Source organism: Anabrus simplex, chromosome 4, assembly GCF_040414725.1.
Source record: "Anabrus simplex isolate iqAnaSimp1 chromosome 4, ASM4041472v1, whole genome shotgun sequence".
NCBI lineage: Eukaryota > Metazoa > Arthropoda > Insecta > Orthoptera > Tettigoniidae > Anabrus > Anabrus simplex.
The window spans coordinates 302,469,532-302,494,978 of NC_090268.1; the positions used below are offsets into that span (position 1 = coordinate 302,469,532).

General features: G+C 40.4%; 1 protein-coding gene and 1 pseudogene across 3 annotated transcripts in view; one reads left to right on the forward strand and one right to left on the reverse strand.

Moving 5' to 3' along the window:
* The window catches only part of Strump (WASH complex subunit strump), a 410,953-nt gene that overhangs the window by 160,429 nt on the left and 225,077 nt on the right, over positions 1 to 25,447 (reverse strand). For all 3 annotated transcript variants that reach the window (XM_067145637.2, XM_068227252.1, XM_068227253.1), the window contains exon 3: positions 14,987 to 15,089. In XM_067145637.2, coding sequence (XP_067001738.2) covers positions 14,987 to 15,089 — 103 coding nt within the window. The remainder of the gene's footprint in view (positions 1 to 14,986; positions 15,090 to 25,447) is intronic.
* LOC137500701 (5S ribosomal RNA) lies at positions 17,155 to 17,272 on the forward strand (annotated as a pseudogene).

Below are 25,447 nucleotides of genomic sequence, written 5' to 3' on the forward strand. Positions count from 1 at the left end.
TATCTTTCCTGACAGCTGCAGGAGCTACTTCCTCCTCCCTTTTCTCCATCACATGACCCTGTTCCACCTGTCTTTTCCTATCCTGGAGAATTTCATGCGAGAATGGGTAAAGAAATGTCATTCAAACATCAAGATATACAGAAATATTAAACTTAATTGCCTAGCATTCACAGACGATCTTGCATTACTAGCAAGTAGTGTGGAAGAATCTAAATATCAAATTGAAGAACTCAAAAAATTGCTGCAAAAAATCGGACTATAAATTTTGTTTGAAAAGACTAAATCGAAACACAGCCATTCACTTTGACAATGGCAAACAAATTAAGATTATGAATAAGTTCAAATATCTTGGGGAAATTATAACCTGGAACACAAAAGAGAAAACATCAATCGACAGCAGAACATCTAAACTGAAAACAGCACAGCCAACTTATAAAAAAATCTCTCTCCATGAATGCTACATTTCAACATGACAATACAGTTGTAAAACTCGAAGCAACTTATGCTAGTGAAACACTCTTCAAGTTGAACACTAAATCAACAACTGATAAATTGCAGAAAGTAGATAGAAGAATCATCACGACAATCATCAATAAGAAACACCAAGTTGATGATCAATGAAGCTGAAAAGCTGACTCTATTTAATACTATTAGACTTTAATGTATATGACTGATTAAAGTACTCCAATGGGGGTGTAAACTATGTAAAAAAAAAAAAGGGGATTAAAGAGACAAGGCCGTTGATAGTTGTAGGTGGAATGTTGGTGCCAGGTCAGTAGGGTGTCGCATCCCGCCTGGACGCAATGCATGCCCTTATGTGGTTCGGAATGGTGTCAAACAGTCTTTGGATCCTCTCCTGAGGCAAGTTCATTTACAGTTGTTGTAGCTGTCCCTCCAGATCCTGCAGGTTGGTACTGGGATGGAGTCCCATTCCTATGTCATCCAACATGTGTTCAATGATGGAGAGGTCTGGGGATCTTGCTGGCCACAGAAGGACCTCAACATGCTCTAGGCAGTCCATAGACACAAGTGCTATGTGTGGACGTGGATTGTCTTGTTGGAACACTGTCCCAGGGTGCTGTGCCATAAGGGGTAGGACGTGCGGATGCAGAATGTCTCTGACATATCGCTGTGCTGTTAAAGTCTGCCGAAGTACTGTTAGAGGTGACCTGAACCCATATCCAATGGCTCCCCACAGCATGATGTCAGGAATTATGCCTGTGTGTCTTTCCACAATATGGGCAGGATCTGCCCTCTGCCCTCAACGTCACCAAATCCGCACATGATATTCATCGGAGGTTATGAAGAAGCGGCACTCATCACTCTGAACATGATGCGATGCCAGTCATCCTCTGTCCATGCCTCCTGGGCAACGCAGGCGTTGGTGTTCTGGTGTCAATAGCAATCGATTCATGGGGCGTTAGGGCCCCAATCCGGCGGATTGAGTCATCAAGACACTGTGCGGGAACTCAAAGGATGTTGTAGAGTCTCCAGTACATGTTCGCGGACGGCAGGCGCCAAAGTTATGGGATCCCGCAATGCTTGGCGCACCTTACAACGGTCTCCCTTAGGGTGGTGTTTCATGGTTGACCTGAACCTGCACGAGGTGATTGGGTGCCCTCATGTGCCCACTGAGTCCAACATCGAGTCACTGTGACATCTCAATGGCACACATGCCTAGCAATTGCATGATACGACCAACCAGCCTCATGAAGTCCCACAATGTGGCGTGTGTCAAATGCTGTCAATTGGTGGATAGGCTGTCTAACGCATCTGCGAGGCATCGCGGGTGCTTCGTACTGTACGTCGTCCTCTCTGCACGTCTTCTTTAACTGTCTGACTCACAGCACTTGACTGGTAACAACAGGGCGGTGCCATCACAAATGCATTCTGGTGGGCATTCTACACATTACAGATCCTTGTAAATCTAATCACTTACTCACACATTAATGGTATGCATGTATACTGAAATGGGATAATATTGGACCACTCCTTCTGGGTCCTTACATTCTTTTGTCAGGCAGTGTATAAGAGAATGAGAAAAACCAAAAATCCCATCATGAACAGTTATAAACTCATGAAACTATTCAGAATAACTATCTGTGATTATTTAAAATGCAAAGTATACAGTGTGTTGAGGCAAAGTGCAATGCAACAATAATCCACAGGAATTTAAGAGGTTTCAGTTCATGAGCTGTAAGGTCAGCAATCCTCTGCATTGTTCAGCCTGTACTGAATGGTCTATTTGCTAGGAATCCAACATTAGGGGAGAACACAAGTAAGCTCCACGCCACACACAAAAGCTTATTAAATGTCACTCCCACTTCCATTCAATAACGTTACCTTCCATTGATGCTTTCACAGCCCATACTTATAGACATGATATTGTGTTGGCTTTTGGGCTTATGCCGTGTCAAGAAAATGAGGTGAAATTTGTAACCGTACGTATGTACGATCCCCGAGTTTTTAGGTTAGGAAATTTTCGTATATAGTTTGTTAGGTTAAAATCATGTAATTTTGTTTATTTATAATGTATAAACGTAATATTATAAGAAGAATGTATAGTTAGGGAATATTGCATATGTTCATCATTATATTTTGTATAAATTTCCGTTTGGGTAAGAGTCCGTAAATATGGCCTAGCCGTAAGGATTGTGCAACTGGGAAAACTGCGACTATATCGGGAAGGACGGTTGAAGTCAGTTGGATGTGTTGCAACAAGTGGCTGGAAAACACGGGGTACGGCAGGTTGTATCGGTTGAAGAATTGGAGTGAATCAATGTGGACATACATGAGTGGACGGTCTATGTCACATCATATACTCGATAGCCAATGCGAGGGCTTTGTTTTGAGCGAGGTTTGTGTTGACAGAGTGACGCGGGAAGAAGTGCCGGTGTGAGCTACCACTAAACTTTTCAGGACGCGATTACCACGTGTAGCAAGCCTATATAAGCATGTACGCGTGTGCGGCAAGTCATTCTGATTCGAACTCTAATGCTGTTTCTGATTGTGTTTCTGTCTCTGATCGACGCGCGGGAGCTACTTTGCGCATAGTCCTAGGCAATGTTGTATTGTTCTTGAGTATCGTTTTCGGAGTGAGCACGCTATATGTTGCTGATGCTAATGAGTTTCTGGCGGCTGTTAGGTCAAAGACGCTACTTAAGTGTTTATTTGTAACTCCAACTCTGTATAATAAGTTGGACTACAATTCTTCTACGAGATTATGTACAGTGGATGTGGTGATGCGTACAGAATCGAGATTCGGTAGTGGACGTGTGTTTGAGCACAGAGCTGATTCTTGGTCGAGGAAATCGTCGGCCGAGTATCCACTTTCAGTTGCAGAAACCTGAGGAGTTACACCAATCTGTGCGGCACTCGAGAAGAACTCAAGACGTCGATGAAGTGTGTAAATAAAGTTAGGGATGCTCTTCGTAAAGAAGGTTGCATCTGTACGTAGAGAAAGTCGTCGTACTTTTCTCTACCAGAATACGATTTTTGTTCTATAACAGTAGTGATTGTAGTGGGACTCTTACCTGGAGGTATGTTAAGAAATGTATATATAGTATCAACAATTTTATTGATGGTTTGTAGTGTGTATATTTGCCTTTGTAAATGACAAACGAGTAGGTCTCGTCAAGTAATGATTTGGTTGTTGTTAGTAGTGTGTATATTGCCTTTGTAAACGACAAATGAGTAGGTCTCGTGAAGTAATGATTTGGTTGTTGTTAGTGGTGTGTATATTTGCTTTTGTAAACGACAAGCGAGTAGGTCTCGTGAGGTAATGATTAATGTTGGTCGTAGTTGTTTGTACGTTGCCTTTGCGGACGGCAATCAGGAGGGGGTCTCTTTAAGTGATGATTATTGTGGTATTTATTATATTTTTGTTTATTATTTTGGGAGTAAAGTTCTGGTATCAAACTTGCAGTAAATCTTTTTATCAGTGGAGTGAGGATGAACCTGGCATGCTGCCTTCATCTAATTTCAGGGGTTATATAGCAAACAGGTAAGGTTACAAAGCAAGTCTGGAGCCTCGTCAGCCTGATGACCGTCGCCTTGAGAGAGAGAGTGGCTCGTTGCTCTACACAATTAAATATTCCTGCAATTGTTTTGCAGGTGGCGCCCATTGTCTTGGTATTTATACTTATTTCACTCCGTTCATTAATTATATATATTTTTATTATTTATTGGTAGTCTTCAAAAAGTTACAATTGGCGCCGCCAACGTGAGGCAGAATGATATCCAGACTTGCTATATGACCTTGGTAGGCACATTTGGTCCAGTGTTTTAGTGGGCTTGTGTCAGGAGTTATGTATCGGTGTTGTCATGTTTTGAGTTCTATGTTTTATCAGTGGAATATGAATAATAGTAAGAGTAATAGTAGTGTAATGAATTTGAGAAGGAGAAAAGTGCATAAAGGAAGTATGTCAGTTAATGATGAGGAGAGCAGTTGTGGCACAAGCACACAAAGTTTGATGAAAGTAGTTTTCAGAGTAATAATATGTCTATGGAAAAAGTGTATGGAATTGTAATGGGGGGTGAAGGGGAAGGTAGTGATCAAAATCAAAGTAGCATGGGGGGTAATAATGAGTTTATGAAGTTAGTATTGGAGCAGTTGGCCAAATTGATTGATCAAGGGAATAATTTAAGTAGTCAAATTAGTAATCAGGGGAAGGAATTAAGTGATAAAATTAGTAATGTAGGGGAGGAGGTAAGTAATTTAATTGATAAGCATTGCACGGCAGCTAATGATTGGGGTAGTAGTGTGGAGAAAGGAATTGATAATGTAGGGAGGGAAGGTGATGATTTGAGGGATTTTGGGGGTAAGGGGTGTGAAGAAAAGGAGGAGGATTTGTCGGAGGACCTACTATGTGCTAAAATTGATGGTGATAACACTGTGGTAATTGATGCTCTTTGGGAAGTTGCAGAAATTGAAAAGGAAGTTAGTTGTAAAGGTGATGAAGATTATTTTGTGGAGGAGGAGTCTTTGAGGAAGACATATCATGTTGTAGAGGATGGTGTAATTGAGGAGATTAATGTTACGTCGATAATGTGTCTGAGTAGTGATGATTTTGAGATTAATGAAACTTCCGTTAAGAGGGTCAAGAGCAACAGTGTTGATGGCATGAATGATGTGCGAGTGGGAACAGCGATGAAAGATATTGAAGTGGGAGAATTTAGTAGTAATGGTCGGGATCTCGAGTTCAGTGATAGTAGTGATTTCAGGAAGAGAGAGAGTGTGAGTGAAGGAAAGTGTGAGAAGGGTTGTGTGAATGAGATTGAGGTGGTTGAAGCTGGTATGTCCGATAAGGATGAGTGGAGGAAAACTGTCGATGCTGTGGGTGAAATTCTTGGTGAAGTGGAGGTTAGGTCACATTTTGTGCATAATGAGAATCATAAGAGTGGTTGTGAATATTATGGGGATTCAGGGTTTGAAGATTTTATGAGGAGTAATTGTGTTGGAAAGCTTTTTGGTATTTGGAGAAAGTTCAAAGAAATTGAGAGTGACAATGTGTATGAGAGAACAGGAGGTCGATTCAAACGTATGTTGAGTGGAATATCTGATGCTGAAGATCGTACGAATGATTTCATTGAAGTGTGGAAGAGTATTGATGAAAGAGGTGCGATTGTGGTGTGTTTTCATAACAGGAGGGATGTTTTGATTGTGAAATGTATATGTGTTCCGAATGTAAGTCTGTGTAAGTTGTGTGTGAAAGAATGGGAAGAGAGTTTTTGTGTGAGATTGGCAACCATGGTAGATCTACCCTCAGCAGAAGTGGTATCTTCAAAGGTGATTGATTTAGCGAGGCAGAATTTAAGGAAGTCAGCTGATAGGAGAATGATGCAGCAGGGGAGGCATCATGGAGATAGTTTTGAAGTAGGGGAGGAAGTGCTACTAAAGGTTCCTGTGCTTATCACCTGTTGAATAACAAAGGTGACATGATTGGTACACACAATATTCACAATCTTAAGAGGTATGTAAGGTGAAGTATTGTAAGTTCAGATGTTTTGTGTATGTTAAGAAGAATATGTGAATTTTCTTTAAATCTTGAGTGACTTTGACAGGCTGTGGTACTGAAAAGACTGTGATTTGCTCAGATGTATTGTATATAATCTTCACAAATCAAGGGGAGGTATTGTAACCGTACGTATGTACGATCCCCGAGTTTTTAGGTTAGGAAATTTTCGTATATAGTTTGTTAGGTTAAAATCATGTAATTTTGTTTATTTATAATGTATAAACGTAATATTATAAGAAGAATGTATAGTTAGGGAATATTGCATATGTTCATCATTATATTTTGTATAAATTTCCGTTTGGGTAAGAGTCCGTAAATATGGCCTAGCCGTAAGGATTGTGCAACTGGGAAAACTGCGACTATATCGGGAAGGACGGTTGAAGTCAGTTGGATGTGTTGCAACAAGTGGCTGGAAAACACGGGGTACGGCAGGTTGTATCGGTTGAAGAATTGGAGTGAATCAATGTGGACATACATGAGTGGACGGTCTATGTCACATCATATACTCGATAGCCAATGCGAGGGCTTTGTTTTGAGCGAGGTTTGTGTTGACAGAGTGACGCGGGAAGAAGTGCCGGTGTGAGCTACCACTAAACTTTTCAGGACGCGATTACCACGTGTAGCAAGCCTATATAAGCATGTACGCGTGTGCGGCAAGTCATTCTGATTCGAACTCTAATGCTGTTTCTGATTGTGTTTCTGTCTCTGATCGACGCGCGGGAGCTACTTTGCGCATAGTCCTAGGCAATGTTGTATTGTTCTTGAGTATCGTTTTCGGAGTGAGCACGCTATATGTTGCTGATGCTAATGAGTTTCTGGCGGCTGTTAGGTCAAAGACGCTACTTAAGTGTTTATTTGTAACTCCAACTCTGTATAATAAGTTGGACTACAATTCTTCTACGAGATTATGTACAGTGGATGTGGTGATGCGTACAGAATCGAGATTCGGTAGTGGACGTGTGTTTGAGCACAGAGCTGATTCTTGGTCGAGGAAATCGTCGGCCGAGTATCCACTTTCAGTTGCAGAAACCTGAGGAGTTACACCAATCTGTGCGGCACTCGAGAAGAACTCAAGACGTCGATGAAGTGTGTAAATAAAGTTAGGGATGCTCTTCGTAAAGAAGGTTGCATCCGTACGTAGAGAAAGTCGTCGTACTTTTCTCTACCAGAATACGATTTTTGTTCTATAACAGTAGTGATTGTAGTGGGACTCTTACCTGGAGGTATGTTAAGAAATGTATATATAGTATCAACAATTTTATTGATGGTTTGTAGTGTGTATATTTGCCTTTGTAAATGACAAACGAGTAGGTCTCGTCAAGTAATGATTTGGTTGTTGTTAGTAGTGTGTATATTGCCTTTGTAAACGACAAACGAGTAGGTCTCGTGAAGTAATGATTTGGTTGTTGTTAGTGGTGTGTATATTTGCTTTTGTAAACGACAAGCGAGTAGGTCTCGTGAGGTAATGATTAATGTTGGTCGTAGTTGTTTGTACGTTGCCTTTGCGGACGGCAATCAGGAGGGGGTCTCTTTAAGTGATGATTATTGTGGTATTTATTATATTTTTGTTTATTATTTTGGGAGTAAAGTTCTGGTATCAAACTTGCAGTAAATCTTTTTATCAGTGGAGTGAGGATGAACCTGGCATGCTGCCTTCATCTAATTTCAGGGGTTATATAGCAAACAGGTAAGGTTACAAAGCAAGTCTGGAGCCTCGTCAGCCTGATGACCGTCGCCTTGAGAGAGAGAGTGGCTCGTTGCTCTACACAATTAAATATTCCTGCAATTGTTTTGCAGGTGGCGCCCATTGTCTTGGTATTTATACTTATTTCACTCCGTTCATTAATTATATATATTTTTATTATTTATTGGTAGTCTTCAAAAAGTTACAAATTCTTTACGTTTCGCAGAGAACTGTGCTCTGCGTCCTCTGAAGAAATCTCAACTGACCACGAGAAAGGCTTCTTAAATAATGACTCTTTGAATTTAGACACTATAATAGAAGTGGAAATGGTATGTCTATTTGCCACCAGATGGCTCCCAGGATGTGGCACAATGCTAGCGTTCGAAGTGGAAGCTGACCGAACCATCAGAACCAGTATAAGCAGTTCACATAACGTGTGTACGTAACGTACGATGACATTGACAGTGCACCAAGGATTGGCAGCGATATGGAAGTAAGGAAGGTGCGGGCTTTAGGACCAAAGCTGAATACCAGTAATGAGCAAGGAAAGTGATAACACAGCCAGCAAAAACGGAGTCGTGTACAATGCTGAACATTTATTACAGTAGTAAGTGCGAACAAGATTAAAGTTTGTGTTCATTGGGGGACCTGCCCTCCGACAATTCAAATACTACAATTCTCGATTCTTAGGAATTACAGGGGCCTTAGGCCACATACTGATTCAACTATCATGAGGGCTACACTCATTTTACCAAGAAATGGAGGCTCAGCCTCGGGAACAATGTCCTTTAGTGACAACATACTGAATTACTTAAAAACCCAGTTAACACATTAGCCTTTTCAGAAATAAGCCCTCTTACTATTTACTGAGGCCCTTAGCCTCTACTGACAAGAGAACAAATATGTTACATTCTGAATATTAAACAACTCCCTCCCTAAACCTGAAGTTGGTTGACAAGCATTCCTCCTACCTCCACGCTCACGGCTAGGCGACTAGGCAGCTTGCTCGCTCCAAGCGAACTGAACCAAGTTCTCTCCGAATTCCACAGCACCGTGTCCTCCCTCTGCAGGGGAGAGGAGGGGCAAGGTGGGGAGACAAGACGACAAGTGCGCAGGGCGGAGGAAGGCTTGCCAACATAATATGGAAGGTGCCACCAGGGCGGAAATAATTTTCGCTTTTCCCTGGGGCCATAAGTGGGACGGGACAACATGTGTATTTATTAAGATACAAGGAGAAAACATACTAACTACAAACATACAATATACGCAGATCGATCTGTATAAATTGAAGATTTAAGAGAATACGGCGAGGGAGAGTACCTCTTGGTACAGGCCTCCCTCCCTAAGTTTCCAACCAGGTTGGAAAAAGTCTTTCTTCTTTTACTTAGACACCACAAGAGCTCTTGATAAAAGGTTCATTTTTCAAACAAATAAATAACAGTTTGCTTGAGCAATTAAAAAAAACACTTGGAGAAAGAGTCTTTGCTTAGGATACACCATCAACTGGCCTAACATTTCATTAGGTTAACACCTTTTAGCTTGGCCAAAGGCAATAAAAGCCAGTCCGTGAGAATCCATATTTCAAGATGAACATCTCAATAACAAGATTAGAATAAGTTGGAGTAGAATCGCCGGGCGAGCTACCGGCTTGCAAGTCCAAGTTACGACGAAACTGGCATGGCTCAAAATGAATGACGAATGCCGAACACGCGGCAACCAGGCACACCAAGATGCAATAAGCCAGATGGATGATACGTACCACAACTGGCGGCGGATGCTAGCCAGCGCAGAACATACAACATGCAGAAAAACGGCCCGGAAAGACGGCCGATGGATTCAGCGCATGCCAAAACACGCCCACATGAGGGGCCCTTCTCACGGAGCGACGGCGAAGATGGAACCTCCATAATGCTGAAACATACAGGTTTAAGGCCAGCAGTTTTGTCTTCACAAGAGCCGATAAGATCAAAGAGTCTTGTGAGAACGGCGGCACCTGTCGAGATCCCAAAAGGCAGCCGGAAAAATTCATAAAGGTTCCAGTCCGTCGCGAAGGCCGTCAGATGACGAGACTCCTCCGCGAGCGGAATCTGGTAATAAGCTTGATTGAGATCCAAGACAGTGAAGTACCTCGCCCTCTTGAACCATGAGAAACACGTATGTAAATCCGGGAGCGGGACTGACTGCAAGACCACCTTACGATTAAGAGCCCTGTAATCCAGCACAGGCCTATAACCGCTCTGGGGCTTGGGCACCAGGAAAATGGGGGAAGAGTAAGCCGAAGTAGAGGGCCGGATGATCCCTTCCTCAAGCATGTTGTTAATTATCTCCTTTAATGCCTGCATCTTAGGAGGAGATAAACGGTAGGGCGGAAATCTGACGGGGACCGAATCCGTGACCTCTATTTTATACTCTAAGATATTCGTCATCCCCAATTTCTCAGTAAACACATCCGGGTAGGCCTCGCACAACTCCCTAATACGCTGCGCCTTATCCTCAGTCAAATGGCTAAGACCTGACACCACTTCGTCCTGAGGCGGCGATACCGACGACGCTGAAGCAGAATTACTAATGTGCAAAGGGATTTTGTTCATTTGTGAAAACTTAAACCAACATGAACGCTCCTGAATATCTAACATTAAACCAGAATGATCGAAAAAATTTGAACCAAGAATGACAGGATACGGTAAATTACTCGCAACATACAAGGGAAATTTCCAAGTAAAATTGGAAAGACGAATTTTACATTTTACCAGTCCCAGGACTTCAATTTTGGAAGAATTAGCTGACACAAACGAATGCAAAACTGGAGATAAATCAGGAAATTTACAGACAGCTTTATGCAAAGCAAACCATCTTTCACTAATAAATGACAATACACTGCCAGAATCAAGAAGGGCCGAAACGGGCTCATTGTTTATTTCGACCTCAACCAACGGACTCAAACCTTTAATTTCCGTAGATATCTCTAAACAGCCCACAGGGCAAATAGGAGACGGTTCACCAAACGAACAAGATGTTTGATTATTAACAGGGGAAGGTAAGGCGGTATCGCTGTCCTGCACCACCTCCCGCTGTAGTCAAGAGCTATTTGAATGGGTGGTACAATGTTGCGCAAGGTGACCTGCGACCCCACACCGAAAGCGTACAATATTACTGGTTCTGGGTGGAACCTCTACCCTAGAACCAGCACTAGCACCCTGACTGTTGTTACAAGACCGAGAGGGGCATTTATTACGCAAATGATCAGAAGCACCGCAATTATAACACTTTCTTAATAAGTTAGGCTTACGAACCACCACAGACTCCCTGACATTAGAAACAACCGGGGGCAAACTAGTAATACGAAGTGAGTCCGCATGGCGAACACCTTCAGCCGATACCACTATCGCTTCGAGCTCTGCAAAACTATGAGGTTGAGCAGCAAAACAAAGACAGGAGCGGTATGACGGGGAAATGCCCTCTATGATCGTGAGAACGATCTCCTCTTCCGTATAATGTAATGCAAACACCCTAGCGTAAAATTTAACATCAGCAACATATTCTGTTAAACGCTCGTCCGAGCGTTGAACCCTGAAATAAAATTTCAGCACTAGAGAGCTGAGAGCCCTAGCTGGAATAAAATGAGTAAGCAAATAAGCATGAAACTGCTGAAGTGACAACTGATCGGAAATAGCAGTAACTATTCTATTGGAAAGCACTCCTGTAGTATACGGATAAAGAATTTGCAATATTTGAACGTGAGTTAGCCCGAACACAAGGGCATGATCCTGAAATTCCATAAAAAATCGCAAAAAGGTAACTACATCATCGGCGGAATTTATCAAATAACGAGGAACGTTTTTCAACATACTACTTAATGGGTGAGGGATACTAGAAAAGGGCAAATTCACAGAAGGCAAGATCGATTGCTGAACTGGAAGATTAGCCTGGGGGAGAATCCTAGGTAAGGAACCTTGCTGCGATTCCAGCAAGTCTTGCGCCCCATCCAACTCAAGATTACAAATACCCTTATTGGGTTCCTCCTCAACCCGATTAACAGAAGGAGTGAGAGGTTTAGATTTAATGGAGAGTGCGGCCAACCAAGCCTCAACCTCTCCTAAAAGTTGGACCACCTTGTCCTTCAAAGCTCCAACTTGACTTACTAGTTCCTCCTTTAATTCTAAGAAGAGTAAATCTTCCGTCCGATGAACATAATGGGTTAGACGCCCTTGTACTCGTTTTAACTGATGGAGAGACACTACATCATTCTCTAAAAAATCCATAACTGAGGATATTTCAGTCAAATTGGCCTGAATAAGGGACGCCACACTCGCAGCCTCACCGTCAGAGACCTTGGGCACCACAACAACTTTATCTAAATTAGTTCGTAATAATAACTCACCCGCTTTAACTGTCCCTTTAGACTCTACATTACGAATTGATAATTCGTATAACAACTCTTCTTTTCGAAGAGACCCAGGATATGCCACGTCTCGAGTAGCCATGGTAAAAATATCTCTGGCCACCAAGCTGAACGGGAAACACCGTAACCGAAAGAGAGAGAGAGAGAGAGAGACCACGCACGCTCAATTGCCCGAAAGCACTGGTAGGAGCACAAACCACGCTCTGCTACCAGACTGCTGCACCAAAGATTGGCAGCGATATGGAAGTAAGGAAGGTGCGGGCTTTAGGACCAAAGCTGAATACCAGTAACGAGCAAGGGAAGCGATAACACAGCCAGCGAAAACGGAGTCGTGTACAATGCTGAACATTTATTACAGTAGTAAGTGCGAACAAGATTAAAGTTCGTGTTCATTGGGGGACCTGCCCTCCGACAATTCAAATACTACAATTCTCGATTCTTAGGAATTACAGGGGCCTTAGGCCACATACCGATTCAACTATCATGAGGGCTACACTCATTTTACCAAGAAATGGAGGCTCAGCCTCGGGAACAATGTCCTTTAGTGACAACATACTGAATTACTTAAAAACCCAGTTAACACATTAGCCTTTTCAGAAATAAGCCCTCTTACTATTTACTGAGGCCCTTAGCCTCTACTGACAAGAGAACAAATATGTTACATTCTGAATATTAAACAACTCCCTCCCTAAACCTGAAGTTGGTTGACAAGCATTCCTCCTACCTCCACGCTCACGGCTAGGCGACTAGGCAGCTTGCTCGCTCCAAGCGAACTGAACCAAGTTCTCTCCGAATTCCACAGCACCGTGTCCTCCCTCTGCAGGGGAGAGGAGGGGCAAGGTGGGGAGACAAGACGACAAGTGCGCAGGACGGAGGAAGGCTTGCCAACATAATATGGAAGGTGCCACCAGGGCGGAAATAATTTTCGCTTTTCCCTGGGGCCATAAGTGGGACGGGACAACATGTGTATTTATTAAGATACAAGGAGAAAACATACTAACTACAAATATACAATATACGCAGATCGATCTGTATAAATTGAAGATTTAAGAGAATACGGCGAGGGAGAGTACCTCTTGGTACAAACAGGTGTATGGCATAGACACAAGCCTGGAATTAAACATCTGGCGACGAGAAACGTATGAATTTGGAAAACAGCGTGACGAAATAACAATAGTGAAGGGACAGGGAAGGGAACTACCTATGTAAATTCTTAAAGGTTGGCAACCAGGTATTACTTAATTGATAGCCGGTGTCCCTGTTGAAATTGTTGGGATTTATACGTACTTCCACAGCTTCCTGTATAATCTTGGACCTGTAGTGTCTAGTGTGGGTAAGAGCTCGAGCATCTTGGAACATGACATCATGACCCGATGATAGAGCGTTCTCAGCTATTGCTGATTTGTCTGGTTGGTTGAGACAAATATTACGTTCATATTTTTTGATACAGGTACCAATGGACCAGCATGTTTGGCCGATGTATACCTTCCCGCAAGTACAGGGAATTTCATATACCCCAGGATGTAAAAGTGGGGACAATTTGTCCTTGGTTTTACTCAGACTGTGAGCAATTTTAGTGGCGGTGCCAAACACGGTTTTTATGTTGTGCTTGCGGAGGACCTTGGCGATTCGATCTGTGGTGGTGTGAATGTAAAGCAAGTAGGCAGTTCCCTTCACTTCTTCCTTCTGTGAGTTTTGCTTGGTTATTTCTCTGGGATGCAGGACTCTATGAATCTACAAATCACTGTAACCATTACCCTTGAACGCGACTTTGAGCATGTCCATCTCCACCTGCTCTCCACCTGGATCCAGTGAGAAATTCAATGATGATAACTTGCTTGTAACATACTCACTTACAGACACCATGTTGAACCATTACTGTAAGTATGCTATCTGTCAGAAGTGGAAACTTTGCACGCGCACTCTGAAAACTTCAAAGAATTCATATCTAAAGTTTTGTATTCATACAATTGTTGGGGGCTGAGAAAACAATTAAGGTGTATTAATTTCTGGGCCACCCTCGTATGTGAGAACATGAATGAGTGAATGAATGAGTGATTGCCTGTGACCGAGGGACTGAATGAACAGTAAGAAATTATGTATACTTTACATAGTACTATTTATGTATTTTGTAAACTCTCTCTTTAGTCCACAAACCCTTGACAGGGTGCGGTAGCATGTCGTGTTACTAGAGAGTAAATGCCATTCTCTCCGATTCAGCTATGTCGCCTCATGGAGTGATTTTTTAACCAGCCAATATTTTCAAATAATCGACCCATCTGTTAGGACACCTAGGGCCGCTTTCCTTCTTCTGTAAATATCGGAAATAAAATACCTATTTTTAAACACAGTTCTAGGAAACATTTTATATGTACACAGGGCTCGTCCTTTATGACTAGACCTTGCTTATTTCTATTCAAGTAATTCTAACACAAGACTGCTTCTTCTTGTGAAAAGGATTATTATAGAAATTTCAAAATCTTATTCTAGAGAGTAGTATTCCTAGAATAATTTGTGGCACCTGAAAAAGTGCACTTTTTTTTTGCAAGTGGTTAAATGTTGGACTAACTCAGATAGATTTTTGACGATGAAATAGAAAAGGGCAAAGTAGTGGACATAATTAAGGTACAGCCCCAGCATCTGCCTGGTAGGAAATGGGAAATTATGGAAAACCATCTTCAAGGCTGCTGACTGTGGGGTTTGAAACCACTATCTTCCAAATGCAAGCTAACAGCTATGCAGTCCAAACCACACAGCTTACTCCCTTGGTGAAAATGTGATTTACAAAGCATTTGGATGCACATCTTTCAGCAGTAATGATCTTCCACGAGACAAACACAAATAAAACATATAAAACTTTACAAAGTAAAATGGGAAACTCACTGGATTATTGTCAATTTTCTTATCAAACTCATCTGACGTCTTGAAGTAAATGAAGTCTGATATGATATCTCCATATTTCTGTTGATCTTGTTTTGTTTCCAGCCTGGAAGAAGACAAAAAGAAATATAATCAATTAAACAGGGACTATAATCTATACTAAAACTTGACAACTTGAGAATGTCATCACCTTAATTAACTCCAAACAATTACAGTAACCTAATTTATTTAAAAAATTAAATGACCTGAAAAAAAAAAGCCAATTGTCAAGCTATACTACAGTAAACAAATTCTAATACTCAAAATTAACTAAAGTTTAAAAATATTTCCATTTATACAACTTAGCAGCAAAACAACATTGCAATACAGTATATAAAAATAGAGCAGATGGAATGAAAATACAAAATAAAAATGTGAAGAATCTGTTCTAAATCTTGTACTTAACAAGCCAAAAACACACAATTTGAAATATAAATATGCTGCACATTAAACGTCAATTCATACACAAAGAATAGGCCATGAAAGGCATGAGAATGAAATATTCCATAGCCCTTCCTAACTTAATACTTTTGAGGTCAGATGAGAACAAGTATTGACCAAAGATGGTTGAATTGGAAAGATTGAGGTATCTGGCACAAGTAAGTACAAGCTAGAGGTCATAACAATGACCATCATAAGGTAAGCCCTGGTGGACATCAACGATAAAGTCAAAGTCAATCAGAGTTCCTGCAGTGGCTTAGATGTAGCTTCTTAGATTGTATAATGTAGCTGCACTCAATTAACAAGATAAAGGGATGTGCTATTGAAGTGTTAGCCAAATTAGGTCATGTGGCATGGGATCAAAGATTTTCTCAAGGTCCAGGGAAGTCACATGGATCAGTTTGTTCATCTCATGATGGTTTTCAGTTACTTGAGTGCAGTATAGATTGCACTGGTTGTATTGAAACGTTTCATAAATCCAGCACAGTTCTTGGTCATTCAAATAATCTTAAATCCACTGTCTTCAATGTATGGCTTTGGAAGTGGACTGGCCAGTAATTAGTACAATCACAAGGACTTCAATGCTTTCTGAAGATGGGCACAGTAATGCTGTGTTGCCAGTTAGTCAGCGTTCCTCCCTCTTTAATGACGTACTTGAGTAGCAATGTTAATCAGCCTGCTACTTCTCATCTTTGAGAGCACCCCAACTCTGTCACAACCTCATCTGGGTTAGTGGCTTTTCCTGGTTTCAATTGCTTCAAAGCAGTATTAACTTCAGCAGTACTGGTTTATTTGATGAGCCCTTTGTCAGTACTAGTGTTTAGGATTGGTGGGTGGAGGAATTTCTCAACTGAGATAATTCTGAAATACTTTTGCAAGTACTCTCTGGCTGTGTTACAATCTGCCAGCGCCGCGGTGTAGGGGTAGCATGCCTGCCTCCTATCTGGAGGCCCCAGATTCGATTTCCGGCCAGGCCAGGTATTTTTACCTGGCTCTGAGGGCTGCTCGAGGTCCACTCGGCCTATGTGATTATAATTGAAGAGCTGTCTGATGGTGAGATGGAGACTCCAGTCTAGAAAGCCAAGAATAACGGCCGAGAGGATCCGCCGTGCTGACCACATGACACCTCATAATCTGCAGGCCCTTGGGCTGAGCAGCGGTTGCTTGCTGGGCCATGGCCCTTTGGGGCTGTTCCGCCATTTCTTTTGTGTGTGAGTGTTCCAATCTACCATCAAATTATCCATTTAATCATAGTATGAAATGGTAATTAGTAAACAGAAAACTGTAGTTATGCACAGTGGAAAAGAGAAAAGAGAAGCCAAGTGAACGTAGACAGAGAACGGTTAAAGAATGTAGAACAGTTTACATATCTGGGTAGCATTATTAATGGAAGTAATGAAATCAACCCTGAAATTAATAACAGACTAAATAAAAGTTCAACATTTTATCATCAAGGCTGAGAGCTTTTATGGGATGACAAAGTACCCAAGAGAATGAAATTAACATTATATAAACAGTATTTCATACCATTTGTTACATACGGACTAGAAATGCTGGTAACTAATAAGAGACAAGCTAGTAAGATCCAAGCAGTAGAAATGAAATTTTTAAGAACATCGGTTAAAAAAACAAGAAGAGATAGAATCCACAATATTAAAATCAGAGAAGAGCTGAATATAGAACTGTTAGTAGCCAACGGCCATACCATGTTGAATACACCGGTTCTCGTCAGATCACCACAGTTAAGCAACATTGGGCGTGGTCAGTACTTGGATGGGTGACCGCTTGGGAACACAGTCGTCTTTGAGACAGTAAGGAGTGCGGATGTACTGAGTAGTGTGCGGAGCAGCGGAACAATGGGTAACACGTTGACTCAGTACAGGATAGTGATTGGGAGATGGAACGGCATAAAGGGAAGCAAAATGGAGACAAGAATGGAGCTGAAAGGTGAAAAAAGAAGAGTGGTGGCTACTCTACTGGTGGCGGCGGTGGTGATGGTGCTATTGATAATAGGAGGGGTGAAAATTAATCCTGGCCCAGGACCAGTGGGTTCCATTGGATGGGAAGAATTTGAAGCAATAAGAGAGATGATAAGAGAGGCTTGTCAGACAGAACAAATAAAGGAAATGTTTAGAGAGCTATCCAAGGACTTTATGGACCTAAAGTCGAGTATTAAGGAAGACGTAAAGAAGATATTAGAAGAGGAAGGATGTAATAAAGATGAGTTGGACGTGTTGAAACAGAAAGTAAGAAGTTTGGAGCGGGACCTGAGAGAAACTAAGAGACTAGTAGAGAGAGGTATGCAAGATAGTGTGAGAAAGAATATTTTTATATATGGTGTCCAAGAAGAAGAAAAAGAAACAAAAGTGGAACTAGTATATAAAGTGGTTGAAGTGATCCAGAATAGAATGAAAATCAATTTTAGTGAAGTAGATATAGACGATGTGCATCGTGTGGGGAAAATGAAGGGAAGAAGGCCAATCAGAGTGAAATTATTATCCACCCTGATGGCTGACATTGTGATAAGAAATTCGAACAATCTAAAAGGAGAGAAAGTGTGGATACGAAGGGAGATGAACAGAAAAAACATTGAGAAGAACAGGATCCTAAACAGACACTTAAAAGACGCAAAAAAACAAGGCCTCAAAGCATATATCAGAGGACAACAATTGGTGGTTGGAGATGGAAGATGGAATTGTATATGGGGAGTAAACCAGCTAAAATAACTTGATGAGGAACACCAACAAAAAGGAGTCCGTGATGGCAGAGGGAGCAGCAAGGAAGGGCACAAGGAGAAGTAGTAGTGACATAGTGGAGAGTGATATTACGAAAGTGAGCGAAGTCCACACCATATCAGGTGCAGAAAGTAGAGAACTGCTGACCAGCAGAGCCAGCAAACAGAAGGTCGAGACTGCAGAGACCTTGAAGAGTCAGCGCAGCGTAGAGATGGAGGAAGCAAGTAATGTGTCACAAGTGGTGCAGAGCGAAATGAAAAGTGCAATTGAAGACAATAGGAGACAGGGTAAGGATTCATCCTCACCGAATAAAAGGAATACAGAAAATAATATAGAGAGAAGACGGGTATTAAGTAAGGAAAGATCATTAAGTTTGAAGGATTTATGAGGAAAGAAAAAAAGCGTAGGCACGGAGAAAGGGAAGGACGAGGAATGAAGGAGGGGTTTTAGATGGAGAAGACTTGCAAGAAAGAGTGACAAGGAGTAGGAGTGGAAGTGGAGAAGTACAGAAGGAGAGAGGGGGAGGGAAAAAATAACTAGAGATGACAATAGGGTTGTGGAATATTGAGGGGTTGATGGGGAAACTAGGAAATAAAGAAATAGAGAAATTAGTCAAAGAGTTTGAGATCATTGCCTTAGTAGAGACTTGGTTAGGGAAAGGGATAGAAATCGAATGGGATGGGTATAGAGTAGTCAACGTCACAAAGAAAAAAATAAGGGAGGATGGGAAGGAATCCGGGAGGGATAACAGTCTTAATAAAAAATGAGATAGTAGGGAGAGTAGAGAGAATACAGAATGAGGTAGAAGGGGTGGTATGGTTTAGAGTTAAAATGGGAAGAGAAGAGAAGGAGGCAATTTGTATAGCTCTCTTGTACAACCATCCTAAGGATTCAGTTTATGCGAATCAAATTTTTTTTGAAGATCTGATTGAAGAAATAAATAAAATTAAAGGTACATATGTGGAAGATGGAATGATACTAATAGGAGATTGGAATGCAAGAGTGAGCAATAGGGTACCGAATTATGGGAGGGAGGATACTGAAGTGAGAGGGTACAGAAGAAACAGTAAAGACAAAGAGATAAATAGTAATGGTGTAAAGTTGCTAGAGCTATGTGCTATAGAAAAATTATATATTTTAAATGGATGGATGAAGGGAGACAGTACGGGAAAATTGACATTCATCACATCGAAGGGAGGGAATGTGGTAGATATAGGAGTAAGCTCAGAAACAGCTTTAAAGAAAATAATAAGTTTTGAGGTGGTGGAATGTGGGTCAACAGATCACATGCCCATTAGGATAAAATTAAGAGAAGAAAATGTTGAAGTAAAGAGAGGGTTAGGAAATAGTATGAGGCATAAAGAGAGATGGAAATATATTTGGAATGAAACTACGATTGAGAAATTGAGATTGGAGTTAAGTGAGAGGGGAGATAGTATAAGAGTAGAAGCTGAAAGAGTGCTGGAAGAAGAGGACATAGATAAAGCTTTAAAAATAATAGAGCGCCCTGTGTGGGAGGTGGGAAAGAAAGTAAAGATAAGAGAAGAGGGAGACAAAAACAGAGTTACGGAATGGTTTGATGAAGATTGTAAGAGGGAACATGAGATAGTTATGTCAGCACTAGCAGAGTTTAAGAAAGGAGGGAAACAAGGAAAAAAGAGAGGAATATTGTAAATTAAGAAGAGAATACAAGAAGCTACTGAATGAGAAAAACAAATGCTGGAGAGAGACGGAAGCAGAAAGAGTGAACAGATATTGCAAAGAGAAAAGATTTGAGAGGATATGGGAAACCATAAACAAACTTAAGAGAACTAGGCCTACGGGGAAGGGAACAAGCATAGAAGAAAACGAGTGGGTAGGATATTTTGCAGGTCTTTTGAGTGGGAGAGGAGACTGGCATGGGGAAAAAAGTAGGACAATTATCCAAAGAGATTTGCAAGTAGGAGTATAGTTATTAGATGGAGAAATAACAATCCAAGAAGTAATTAGTGTGTTAAGTAAAATAAAAATGAAAGTAGCGGGTGGGGCGAATGGTATTACCAACAGAGTATGGAAGGAAGTAAGGACAAACGAATCGATGTTGAAGGTGATGGTTAAATTTTTTAACAAGATATGGGAATCGGCGAAATTTCCTAGTGAATGGAGAAAAGGAGTATTATGTCCTATATACAAGAATAAAGGGAGTCAAAGTGATCCTAATAACTACAGAAGAATAACACTCCTTGACTCGTTATCGAAGGTATATACAGGAATTTTAGCCAATAGGATTTTAAATTGGGCAGAGAAGTATGGAAGGATTTTGGAGTATCAAATGGGTTTAGAAAGAGAAATTCTGTGAATAATATATGGATTTTGGATACCTTAATTACGAAATATGTCAAGATACCAGGGATGAGATTATATGTAGCAGCAATAGATTTGGAGAAAGCCTTCGATACAGTGAATAGGGAGGCGTTGTTTACTAGGTTAAGGGATATTGGGCTATCAAAGAAAATGAGAATGGCAATAGAAGGAATACCAGTATACGAGGAAGTAATGGTGATGATTATTACAAGGGGGTGAATTGAGTAAGTGTATTGAATCCAAGAGGGATGTAAGACAAGGCTGTAAACTGTCACCGATATTATTTTGATTGTTTATAAACAATATATTAGACGGTCATGGAGGCGAGGGCTGGCAATGTCCTTGGATAAACAAACGGGAAATACCGGGACTGCTATTTGCGGATGATTTATTGATTTTGGCACTAACAGCAAGGGGGTTGAGAAAAGGGCTAGAAGAGGTGGTGGAATATACAAAAAGATGGGCACTTAGAATAAATGTACAGAAGACACAGATAATGGTATGCAGGAAAAGGAAAGACAAGAAAGAAAAGAAATTTTGGATAGTAGAACAAGAAGAAATCAGACCAGAAAAAAAAATTGAGTATTTAGGAGTGATAATTAATAGCAACGGAACATGGAAAGATCAGACAAAAACAGCTAAATTAAAAGGGAGAGGAGCACTGGCTATAGTGGGGGTATTGCAGAATAAATTCCCGGATATTAAATACAAAATTCAGAGAATGGTGTTCCAATCAATGGTTAAAGGAAAAATGTTATATGGGGTAGAAGTGTGGGGACTGGAGGAGAATAGAAATGAATTAAACTGGGTGGTAGCAAAATTTAGTAAGATTATGATGGGGGTTCCTAACTGTACTGCTAATGTGGGGACTAGATTAGTTTGTAAAGAATCGATAGATATTACTATAGCAAAGAGGATAATGAAATATTGGATGAGATTGGAAGAAGGAAAAGGAGGAGATTTATTACAAGAGGTGTATAGGTTCCAGAAAAGTATGGAGAACAAAGAGTACTGGGTGAATAAATGCAAAAACAAATTACAAAGGATAGGATTAGAAGAATGTTGGGAAAGATGGGGAGAGAGGAAAGATTGGGTATTGAGAAAGGTAGTAAAGAGAGTGGCTGATATAGAAAGACAGAATTTAATAATGGGATGTAGGGAAAGAGACTCATTATCAGTATTAAACAAATTAGTAGAAATGACGAATCCAAGAACCGAATTTGAGGGTAGAAGGGGTAAAAGAGGATTATACTGGTGGGTTATGGGAATTCCAAAAAATTTAGGATGGATGGGTCGAGAAAATAAGGATAGATGTATCTTATATGGAGAGGGATGGTCAGATATGCATATATTTTCTAAATGTAGTGAATTAGAAGAGATAAAAATGAAAGTGTTGAATAAGAAGGAGATAGAAAAAGTAGAAAAGGCTCATAAGATGACGGCATGGCTATGCAGAGAATGGGAAAGAGGAACAAATATATCAAAATATTTAAATTTGGTTAGAGCTAGGTTTGTAAAGAAATTAAGTGAACAATAGGAAGGTGTTATGTTCCAGATAATGAGTGCCAAAAGAAAAGGATTGTACTTTCTTCTTCTTCTATCGATTTTGGCCAGCTGTGGACCACGTAAATAACTCCTCATGATTTAAACTTTCTTTGGCGCCAGTACTCCTTCATCCTCCTGCTTGCTGCTTCTTTTCTTTCAGCCGTCCATTGTTGTTTCTTCTTGGTCGCTGTTTCTGGCTCTAGGAAACCCTTAAATGTGTGTAGCTTGTTTCTGAAGGTGGTTCTATTGTGGATGTCTTGATGTGTGATGTTCATTTCTTGCAAATCCTTCTTCGTGTTAACAAACCATTTTTCATAAGAGCTGCCTTTCCTATTGGGCTTATTGAAGTGGTTAAAGATTTTCTTGGCAAGTCTGTTATCAGGCATTCTTGAAATATGTCCAAAAAATTTAACTCTTCGCTTTCGAATGACATCTGAAATCCTACTGCATGTTTTATATATTTCTTTGTTACTGCGTAATCGATATGTGTCCGTACATTTCTTTGGACCGAGGATTTTTCTTAGAATCTTTCTTTCCTTCTTCTCGATTTCTTCAATGTCTTTCCTGGTTGTTAATCCCAGGCATTCTGAAGCATACAAGCACTCTGGTTGAATTACTGCCTGATAGTGGCGTAGTTTTGTCCTAATAGAGATTGCTTTCTTGTTATATGTGTTTTTTGTAAGGTGGAATGCAAGCTCCATTTTTCTGGCTCTCTCACGGTTTGCTTCTTTATCAAGCCCATTAGGTTGTATAATCTCACCAAGGTATTTGAATTTAACAACTTTATCTATCTTATCATTGTTTGTTGTTACTATGTATCTTGGGGCTTCTTTAATGTTGGTCATGAAATGTGTCTTTTCAAATGATATCTGCAGGCCAGTTTTCATTGCTACCTCTTTTAAAGTGTTAACTTGTATTATCGCCGATTCAATATTTTCTGATAACAGTACAAGATCGTCAGCAAATGCTAAGCAGTTGATAGTGATGTTCTCTTTCTTGTATCCTATCCTTATTTGTACTATAGTGTTGGAAATATGAAGAATGTACAAATTGTGAATGATATTTAGGCTAAGTGATGCAGATTAAAAAAAAAATGTGATTAATAATTCTAAGACAAAGGGTTGAAAATAAGAAAGAAGTGTGCTAACTATAATGGGTATGTATAGAAATGTGTAATAGTGAGTGGTTTTTTAGACTATGTGATGCAAATATGAGGAAAGAACTATGATGAGTAAGAGAACTGTTCATATGTGGCCAAGTTTGGTGAGAAAAAAAAAAAGTGAAATAGATTAACATTAGATCATAGTGGATAGAAAAAATTAAGCAGGGTAAACAGGTGTATTGAAATTGGTAATTTAAACAAATGTGTAATTAATTAGTGGGTTAAAAAATCTAAGAGATATAAATAAGATCGGTGAGGAATAAGGAAACTGTAAAACTGTCGACAGTCCAGTGTTGTTAAATGGTGTATATATTAAAAAAAAAAACTCTAAGACATAGTGTTGACAATATAGTGGATAAGTTATTATAAGGTAAATGAATAGGTGTAAGTGAAGAAGAGAGTCTGAAAGATGTGAAAAAGAGATGGAGGGGGGAATATAAGGGGAAGGATGGGGTGTGAAAGACCCATCCCAAGGTGTGATAAACAAACATGTCCGCACATAGAGAAAATGGAGGTTCAAGATGAGAGTAGGCAACGTGTCACAAGATGACTCAGATTAGTAGGCGGGACAATAGATAAGAGCGTGACAAATCGCTGCATGGTCTGGTTTCCACCTCGGCGATTCGCCACGCAAAGAATGGGAGGAAAACACATTGTCATAGAGGTTTAGGTGGGGATGACATCTGACCCACGGGTGTGGCTGAGAGCGGTATCAAGGTGGGAAGGGGTTCCCTCAGTACCAGGGGGTACCGCGATCAGTCAGGTGTCTCTTTTTTCTTTTGTTAGTTAGTTGTAGGGAGTAGAATTTTTAGTTTTAGTGAAGTGTGGTGCAGCTTATGGTCCGGCTATCCGCCTCTGCAGCACCACCAAATTAGTTTAAGTATGGGGTAGGGAGTAGAATTTTTAGTTTTAGTGAAGGGTGGTGCAGCTTATGGTCCGGCTATCTGCCTCTGCAGCACCACCAAATTAGTTTAAGTATGGAGTAAGTTGTTTTATAGAGTTAAGTAGTTTTAAGAGAAATATAGTAGATTTTGTTACTTTAGGGTATGGGGATCCGCCTGGGCTACGCCACCAAATTAGTTAGGGTATGTAGTTTTAAGAGACATATATTAGATATTGTTTGCTTAAAGTTTTGTTTTGTTTCTGTGTGTTTTGTTGTCTTTATTGCCTGTAAGCCGATGGTGGATACTAGGGTGGGCAATAAAGAGATGTTTGTATTAAAAAAAAAAAAAACAACTATTAGTACAGAACATACAGAAAGCAAGACTGAGATAGTTCGGACATGTAAAAAAAGAATGGGAAAGGAACGGGTAGCAAGAAGGGAATTAGAAAGAGAAGTTAAGGGAAAGAGACCAGTTGGAGGACCGAGAAGACATTAGAGAAGCTGGATTGGATGTGGTGGAAGTAATGGAGCAGGAAAAGTGGAAGGGCAGAAAGGAGTTGAGGAGGCTTGTTAACCACACCCGTGTGACTGGATTGGGACATTGATGACGATGATGATGATGATGATGATGATTGTGAAAAAAAAAAAAAAAACATTAGAACTCAAAACTAAATAGAACAGTTTTATGCTTGAAAATCTTTTTTACAAAAAGCCGTGCTTTAGGTGATGTTTACATAGATTTAAAATGTGTGCATTAATTAAAACCCAGAATTTGTGACAAGGAAGCAATTAACTAGCAACTAGCAACTATTAACTATCAATTAGCAATCAACTATCAAACTAATGATTCATCTCCAATTTACGCTTTGGTCAATTTCTAGTCAGTGTGAACACATTTGTATAAATTATCAACCTAATGATTCATCCATACAGTTGGAGAAGTTCCAATTTACACTTTGGACAATATCTAGTCATTGTATGATAATTTTAATTGCTTCCTTGTCACAAATTCTGGGTTTTAATTAATGTAGACATCTTGAATGAAAACCTACAACCTGTTCTCCAGTCATTGACCGGGTCAGGGATGTAATGGATGAAGCATATATAGGCTGTTAGTACGATGGGGTCGCCACTCCCAAAGTGGATGATGATTGTATGTATGTTAAATATTCAGCCGAAAGGCTGGTTTGATCCTCAACAGCTCCATCATCAGCTGTCAAAGTTGGCATAGGCTTTACTGAAGAGAAATACTGAAGAAATGAGGAGTGAGGTAGTTTTCTGTTGCTTTTCCTCACTGAGCCAGAATTGTTATTACA